We start from the raw sequence: 9,321 nt of genomic DNA, 5'->3' as shown, positions 1-9,321 counted from the left end.
AATTATTAACAATTACTTTAAATGTAAATTAACTAAATGCTCCAATCAAAAGACATAGGGTGAGTGAATGGATTTTAAAAAAAAAAAGACCTATCTATATGCTGCCTACAAGATACTCACTTCAGATCTAAGGACACAAACAGGATGAGAATGAAGGGATGGAAAAAGGTATTCCATGCAGATGAAAACAAAAAGAAATGTATCAGATGAAACAGACTTTAACCAAAACTGTAACAAAAGACAAAGAAGGACAATACATTATGATAAAGGGGTCAACCCAACAAGAGGATATGACATTTGAAAATATTTATGCATTCAACAGAGGAGCACCTAGATACATAAAGCAAAAGTTAGCAAACATAAAGGGAGGAATTGACAGTAACACAATAATAGTAGGGGACTTTAATACCACACTTACATCATTGACTAGATCACCCAGACAGAAAGTTAATAAGGAAATGTTGACCTTAAATGACACATTAGACCAGATGAACTTAACAGATATAGACAAAACATCCCATCTAAAAACTGCAGAACACACATTCTTTTCAAGTGCATATGAAACATTCTCCAGGACAGATCACATGTTACGCCACAAAGCAAGTCTCAATAAATTTAATAAGACTGAAATCATCATCAAACATCTTTTCCAACTACAAGAGTATGAAACTAGAAATCAATTACAAAAAGAAAACTGGAAAAAACACAAACACGTGGAGACTAAACAACATACTACTAAACAATCAGCCAATGAAGAAATCAAAGAGGAAATCAAAATATATCTTGAACAAATAAAAATGGAAACACAACTTTCCCAAATCTGTGGAATGTAGCAAAAGTAACTCTAAGAGGGAAGTTCAGAGAGACAAGACTATGTGAATAAGAAAATTTACACCTGAAACTAACACAATATTATACATGAACAATACCTTAATAAATTAAAAAAAAATTTAAAAAAAGAAATAAGAAAATTTACAAATAAACAATCTAACTTTACACCTAAAGAAACTAGAAAAAGAAGAACAAACAAAGCTTAAAGTTAGTAGAAGGAAGGAACCAATAAAGATCAGAACAAAAATAACTGAAACAGAGACTAGAAAAATAAAACACAATAGAAAAGATCAATGAAAGTAAGAGCTGGTTCTTTGAAAAGATAAACAAAATTGATAAATCATTAACCAGACTCATAAGGATGTGTGTGGGGGGGTGGGGGTGGAGTGGAGAGAGAAAGAGAAGCCAAATAAAGTCAGAAATGAAAGAGAAGTTACAACTGATACCACAGAAATGCCAAGGATAAGAAATTACTATGAACAATCATATGCCGAAAAATCAGACAACCTAGAACAAATGGCTAAATTCCTAGAAACACACAATCTTCCAAAACTGAATCATGAAGAAAGATAAAATCTGAATAGATTAATTACTAGTAGTGAAATTGAAACAGGAATTTAAAAACTCCCAGGGGAATTCTACCAAAATTTTTTAAAGTTAATACTTATCCTTCTCAAACTGTTCCCAAAAGTTGAAAAGGAAGGAACACTTCCAAACTCATTTTACGAAGCCAGCATTACCCTGACACCAAAACCAGACACCAAAACAAAACAAAACAAGGCAAACCAAAGTCATCAACAATACACTGAAGGATCATACATCATGATGAAGCATAATGAAATAGGATTCACTCCAGGAATGCAAGGAGGGTTCAATACCTGCAAATCCATCAGTGTGATATACCACATTAACATTAACAAAAACAAAGGATAAAAATCATATGATCAATTCAACAGATGCAGAAAAAAACATCTGACAACATTCAACATCCATTCTTGATAAAAACTCAATAATGTGGGTGTACGAAATGTACCTCAACATAATAAAAACTATATATGACAAATACACAGCTAACATCATACTCACTGGGGAAAAGTTAAAAGCTTTTCCTCTAAGATCAGGAACAAGACAAAGATGCCCACTCTCACTACTTTCATTCAATGTAGTATTGAAAGCCATAGCCACAGCAATCTGACAAAAAAAGAAATAAAAGGAATCCAAACTGGAAAAGAAGTAAAAATGTCCCTGCTTGCAGATGACATGATACTATATACAGAAAATCCAACACGCCATGAAAAAACTACTGGAATACATAAATTTAGTAAAATTGCAGGATACAAACTTTATAGAAATCAGTTGCATTTCTATATACCAAAAACAAGCTATCAGAAAGTTAAGAAAACAGTCTCATTTACAATTGCATAAAAAGAGAATAAAACACCTAGGAATAAATTTAACCAATGAGGTGGAAGACCTGTACTCTGAAAGAATTTGAAGACAACACAAATAAATGGAAAAATACACCTTACTCATAGATTGGAAGAATTACCACTGTTAAAATGTCTACACTACCCCAGGCAATCTACAGATACTATGCAATCCCTATCAAAATACCAATGGCATTTTTCACTGACCTAGAGCAAAGAATTCTAAACTTTGTATGGAATCACAAATAGCCAAAACAATCTTGAGAAAGAACAAAGCTGGAGGCAAACCATAAAACTCCTAGAAGAAAACACAGGCAGTAAGCTCTTTGACATTGGTCAAAAGCATTTTAGTTTGATGAACCTGTCTCTCCAGGCAAGGAAGGGACACAAAAGCAAAACTAAACAAATGGGACTACATCAAACTAAAAGCCTTTTGCATAGCAAAAGAAACCATCAACAAAATAAAAAGGTAAACTACTGAATTCATAAATCATATATTCCATAAGGAGCTAATATCAAAACTATATAAAGAACTTTTATAATATCCAAAATTAAAACAAAAAAAAAACACCAAAAAACAAAAAAAAACCCAGAACAACCCTATTTAAAAATGGACAGAGGACCTGAAGAGACATTTTTCCAAAGACATACAGATGGCCGACAAGCACATGAAAAGATGCTCGACATCACTAATCATCAGGGAAATGCAAATCAGAAGTGTTTATCACCTTACACCTGTCAGAATGGCAATGATCAAAAAGACAAAAAATAACAAGTGTTGGAGGGAATGTGAAGAAAAAGAAACCCTTGTACACTGTTGGTGGGAACGTAATTCATGCAGCCACTATGGAAAACAATATGGAGTTTCCTCAAAAAGTGAAAAATAGAACTACCATATGATCCAGCAATTCTACTTCTGGGTATTTACCTGAAGAAAACAAAAACCCTAACTTGAAAAGATATATGCACCCCGATGTTCACTGCGGCATTATTTACAATAGCCAAGATACAGAAACAACCTAAGAGCCCATCAAGAGAAAGTGGAAAAAGATGTGACTTATATGTACAATGTTTATATACAATATCAACAAATTCAGCCATAAAAAATAATGAAATCTTGCCATTTGCGACAACATGGAGGGACATAAAGGATATTATGCTAAGTGAAATAAGACAGAGAAATATGATTTCACTTATATGTGGAATCTAAAAAACAAAACAGAAGCAGTCTCACAGATACAGAAAACAAACTGGTGGCTGCCAGAGGGGAAAGGGGTTGGCGGGTTGGGTTCAGGCAGAATCAGTGAAGGGGATTAAGAGGTACAGACTTCCAGTTATAAAATAAAGTCATGGGGATGTAATGCGAAGCATAGGAAATATAGTCAATAATATTGTAATAACTTTGTGTGGTGATAAATGGTAACTAGTTAACAAGGTGACCATTTTGAAATGTATATAAAATATTGAATCACTATGACACACATATGAGACTGATACAGTACTACATCTATTACACTTCAGTTTAAAAAAAAAATGAACCACAAGGGGATCACTGTGTAATAAATGACAGTCTCAATGATGATTCCAAGCTACCAAGGTTACACTGTATTCAAAAAAGTTTATTTAAGTAATAAAGTACCTAATATACTTTAGAAATGCAGCGCTCAAAAAGACAAGCTTTTGTCAGCTGAAAGCTTTCCTCACAAGTCTTGCAGAGGATCGTTCTTCAACAGTGCAGAGTAAGTCACCTCTATAGAAGAAACAGAGATGTGGAAACACAAAGAACTTTAGTGATTTATGGCAAATAAAAAGGAAGCTTGAGGGGCTTCCCTGGTGGCGCAGTGGTTGAGAATCTGCCTGCCAATGCAGGGGACACGGGTTCGAGACCTGGTCTGGGAGGATCCCACATGCCACGGAGCAACTAAGCCCGTGAGCCACAACTACTGAGCCTGCGCGTCTGGAGCCCGTGCTCCGCAATGGGAGAGGCCGTGACAGTGAGAGGCCCGCGCACTGCGATGAAGAGCGGCCCCCGCTCTCCGCAACTGGAGAAAGCCCTCGCACAGAAACGAAGACCCAACACAGCCAAAAATAAATAAATTAATTAAAAAAAAAAAAAGGAAGCTTGAATCTATGACTGAAAAATGAAAATAATTACAAGTATATCTATACAGAAAATACAAGTTTCAAGAGCTTAACATCAACTAACTGCTGCCAAAATAAATATTTAAAGAAACCAAAAACAAAACTGCTTAATAGTGGGACACAAAATACAACAAAGAGGGAGGAGGACAAACCAAGAAAGTGAATGAAGGAAAGCGAGTAGCAACTCCCCAAAGTGTTTTTACAAACGGGGATTCAGATCAGAGGAACAAACACAAACCTGTCTAGGAATATGACCAATGAGGCAATAGAAAGTGACTAGAAGTCAATTATAAATCAAAAATGACAACCAAAATCCCAGAGTCTTAAATTATTTAATCCAGACATTATCTAACCCCTCAGATTTGCTTGGTGCTATGTTGTTTATCATTCTCCATTTGAATGAAATGTGGAACAAACACAATACTGGTTGGAGAGAGTGTTTCAGAGTTAATTCACCCTTGAAGGTCAGGGTCAGCTGTATTATTGTGTTCACATAATTTATTTCTTCATATAGAAAAATAACATGTCAAAGAAGGGATTAAAGTAAATTTTATTTTGAAATAATCAGCTGAATCTCAAACTTCAAATAAATGGATCTTAAAATGTTCATGAACTTCAGAATCTCAGTATTCTAATCTAATGGTTACCAAACTATTCCCTTTGGCCCAAAAGGGACCAAACTGGCAAGTCTCAACAGTAACACCCTTTCCAAATCTTTAATATTATAAGTACATTAAATTTCAGACAGACTTATTAAAGAATCTACTTCTAGAAAATATTTTAAAATGATCTAATCTACCTTATTGATTCACAAATAAGAAATACTCAGACCAGAGTAACCTTCCCAGGTCTCCCCATTCTCAGGTGACATCCTGTCTACTATTCTGCAGCCTTGATGGTCCTGGTCCTGGTATTATGAATAAGTCCTTTTCACTACTACCATTAAACTTACTGTCATAGCCTTTTGTATCACCTGCACAAAAATCTGTTCTAAATCAAGTAATCACCAACTTCTGCCTCCCCAGCAATCCAAAAGTGAAAAACAATTTATGAAGAAAGAAATTAAGACCTACAGAAAAATTATTTTAGCAATACATAAGGTCTACCAGAAAGACTGCTCCCTAATTTATTTACATTTGACTAACAATGTCTCTAAAATGTGTTAGAGAAAATGTTCTACACATTTATATATATATTAACACAGTTATAAGTTGATTAACAATAAGCAAATATATACAATAAAAATATATATCATGAGCCCAATGTTGACTTTCACCACCAGAGAACAGTAATGTTGAGATTCAAATCATGATTTCCTGATTAAGAGACAAGATTTTTTTAAAAAGGGAACAAAAATGTAGGAACAGGTAAATTATAAGTAGCAAAATAAATACAACTGTAGACAGGAGAAGAATTCAACACCTATGGTGGCAAATTTAGACCAGGTAATCTATTTTCATTATAACAAAGCCAGAATAAATTATTTGACAATATTATTTGCTTACTAAACGAAGGCAAGTATTTTTGCTGGTGGCAGGTGTGGATTTTTTTCATCAAAGAACATTAAAAGGGTGAGACATAATGACACCACTTGTATGTTTAACCAACAGTTCTGATCCCCTCTCATTAATCTGACAGCTGATAATGTGAATAGAAAGACATGATGAATCAACACATATGCCAGTTTTAAAAAGAAAAATCCCTTAAAGCAATCTCCACATCTAAATGGTAAACACAGAATGAATTCATAATCTGGCAATTTGGTTTTTTTTAATTCAAGGCAAAAAAATGTATGAATGAGTCTACCTATTTGTAAAAATGTGAATGATCAAAACAGTGCAGTCACTGGGCTCTCACACTGTGTAAGTTCAATTTGAAATGTACATCTGGTATAGGATTCAGTTGTCAAGAGGGATCAACTCAAAGGACATCACACAATCTATAAACCAGCTGGAAGAAGCCATCCAGACTTTGCCCTGCCTAACTCTCTCTGGGCGATGATTAGACAAATCCTCATAGATGATATACTGGGTGCAGAAGTGCTGATCAGAATCAGGTTTGGCATGGTACGCGACTGTATTGATGGTTTGAGTCACGTCACTGTCTGGCTTGGGCTTTCTGCTGAGGATCTGTCCCCCAGATGCAGTGACAAGCTTAATAAGGCTGTCCTTTGGATGGTGTTTGAAGGTTCCCCCAAAATAGAAATAGCATCCATCAAACAGCTTTGGCAACTGAAAAAACAAAAAAAAAAGCTCATTAAAAGCAGACCAAAATATTTAAAAACACTGCATATGAATAGGGAAATAAAAAGAAAAGTCACAAGCAGTTAAGAAGCTACTTAATGAGGTGTTAGGACAAGCTGTATTTCAAATAAACCATTTAGGTAAAAAAAAAAAAATACTCATGCAAATAAAGGTTTCCTATACAATTTTTTCCTTAAGATTCTGGTGCTTTTCACTCTTCTCACATTTTAGGTGTGCTCTGTGTGTGTGTCTCTGTGTGTGTGTATGGTATACATCCACATAAAACCTGTTCATCAAGCGTCTTATATCAGAATATTTATTCATTTATTTCGTGGGACTTAAAGCCCCAAGAATTCCTTCCTAGGGTAACTGAAACATGCTTCACGGATACCAAGCTAAACTTAATTGTAAGAGTAACAGCTTTTCTATGGAGTTTTCCAATTCTGCCCATCCATATTTAGGTTCCTATATACTACCAATCTAAGGTCCCCAAGGCAGTGACGTGGGAGTGTGGCCTCCAGGATTCTAGAGACGTTTTCCTTAGAACACAATACATTATATGGCCATGGCTAGGGATCCAATTAGATATGAAACACACTTCTGTGAGCTTTACAGAAAAAGTTTCACAAGTCCCTTCTACAAAAACTTTTCTTTGGCATTTTTAATATACCTATATGTCAACAGGGTAATGGAATTTTATCCATTAAAACTACAATATATGGTAATAAAGACATGGTTAACTAAATCCGAGCAGTAGCTCTAAGTCTTCTCTCAAGGTACTTCCTATATCTGAGACTCACCTCAGATTCTGAAAGGTTTATGGGAATGTTCAAGATGCCCAAAATCTAGTAACAGTATGAAATTATTACATTCTGGTTTTTACTGCTCATTGTAATCATCTCTCAGAATCAAGTGCTTGAAATAAGCACAATTAAAGTTTTAATCAGTCACCTGGACTTGTTGAAAGGGCAGGAGAAGTTTTTCCTGACAGTAATAATAGTATTAAGTTATAATAAGAACAATAAAAGTAGTATCAAAAGGAAAATACCAGCTGTTCTCTGTTGAGCCTGCTTCTATGTGGTCCTTCAGGAATTTCATACTTTTCTTCCTGTTCATATTCTTTTCTTTGTAGACATGCTCTCACCCCTGGGAAAAAAAAACGAGGATAAAAGCAAAATACATATCAAGTGAGCATTATTTCTTTCACATTGAAATTATGCCATTTACCTAAGTGATTTTTCTTCTTCATGGTTAAATATTGTTCTGAAACAGAAAAAGAAACTTTACTTATGCCAAAACAAAATGTAATAAAACTGGTTTTCCAGGGCTTCCACGGTGGCACAGTGGTTGAGAGTCCGCCTGCCGATGCAGGGGACACAGGTTCGTGCCCCGGTCCAGGAAGATGCCACATGCCGCGGAGCGGCTGGGCCCGTGAGCCATGGCCGCTGAGCCTGCGCGTCCAGAGCCTGTGCTCCACAACGGGAGAGGCCACAGCAGTGAGAGGACCGCGTACCGCAAAAAAAACAAAACAAAACTGGTTTTCCATATAAAGAAAATGTAAGAAATCTTTTCTTCAGAGGACTGAGCAATGAAGTAGTACTGAATACAAATTTTAGTTTTCTTTCTGAAAAACCTAAATCAGTACATTATTTCATGTGCAAAAATAAAAATCTAAATTTTAATTTATAACCATTATCAAAATTAAAGTAATAAAAAGTCCCTCATTTAGTTCAGCCCACAATGATCTGACCCTGAGGTCTTATCATCTGCCCCACTCATTCTGGTGGTCCTATGCCTAACCTCCTGTTAGACTATAAGTGATCTGACATTAAGGAAAGTACTTGAGTCCAGAACACCTCGCTTATTAAGCTGGTCAAATAACAGGGGCTCTACAGCTCTTGTTAAAATAAACACTAAAGCAGAGTCTGGGACGTGTTTGGAATTGACAGGTAGTCAATGAAGTCACCAGTCTAGAGATGACTTGGTGAATATTTCAAATGTTTTAGAGCTGCTTCAACTGAGATATTCCAAGACATTGCATAATATATAAAAGTTAGAATATTTTAATGACTGAATACATCTATCTCACCAAAAGCAGAGCTTTGTCAAGGGACTGAATTTTTTCTTAACTTGGGACTATGAATGCATATTCCAGTTGAACACTCAACCCTGACATATCTATAATTCCCTATCATGTGATTCTTAATTTTTTGCTAGTTTTGCCTGGGGACTAAAACATCCCCAGTGTTTTCAATACAAGGATCATTTTTTTTTTTTTTTTTTTCGGTACGAGGGCCTCTCACTGTTGTGGCCTTTCCCGTTGCGGAGCACAGGCTCCGGATGCGCAGGCTCAGCAGCCATGGCTCACGGGCCCAGCCGCTCCACGGCATGTGGGATCTTCCCGGACCGGGGCACGAACCAGTGTCCCCTGCATCGGCAGGCGGACTCTCAACCACTGCGCCACCAGGGAAGTCCAAGGATCATATTTAGCTAAGTTTGCTATGCTGAATTCTACTCTTCTCACTAACTTATCATAAATATGATGTTTTTTATTAAAAATTGTTTTTTGCATGTAGTAAAAATCATATTTTAAAAATAGAATTTTTAATAACTACCCACAGGGTATAAAAAACTATCTTTCCAATGAAGCTAATACTAAAATATTAACATTACTGTAT

The 9,321-nt window shown here is 35.7% G+C and overlaps 1 protein-coding gene across 2 annotated transcripts in view; it reads right to left on the bottom strand.

The window, feature by feature from the left end:
- Positions 1–4,932: 4,932 nt before the first annotated feature.
- BARD1 (BRCA1 associated RING domain 1) overlaps positions 4,933–9,321 on the bottom strand; it is a 75,084-nt gene continuing 70,695 nt past the window's right edge. For both annotated transcript variants that reach the window (XM_027122154.1, XM_027122162.1), the window contains exons 10-11: positions 7,692–7,789; positions 4,933–6,631 (exon numbers count right to left, since the gene is read on the bottom strand). In XM_027122154.1, the coding sequence (XP_026977955.1) occupies positions 6,299–6,631; positions 7,692–7,789 (431 nt within the window). In that variant the 3' untranslated portion in view covers positions 4,933–6,298. The remainder of the gene's footprint in view (positions 6,632–7,691; positions 7,790–9,321) is intronic.

Source organism: Aethalodelphis obliquidens, unplaced genomic scaffold (genome assembly GCF_003676395.1).
Source record: "Aethalodelphis obliquidens isolate GAN/ISIS:26980383/991018 unplaced genomic scaffold, ASM367639v1 scaffold2, whole genome shotgun sequence".
In the NCBI taxonomy this organism is placed as follows: Eukaryota; Metazoa; Chordata; class Mammalia; order Artiodactyla; family Delphinidae; genus Aethalodelphis; species Aethalodelphis obliquidens.
This window is presented reverse-complemented; position numbering and strand designations above follow the sequence as displayed.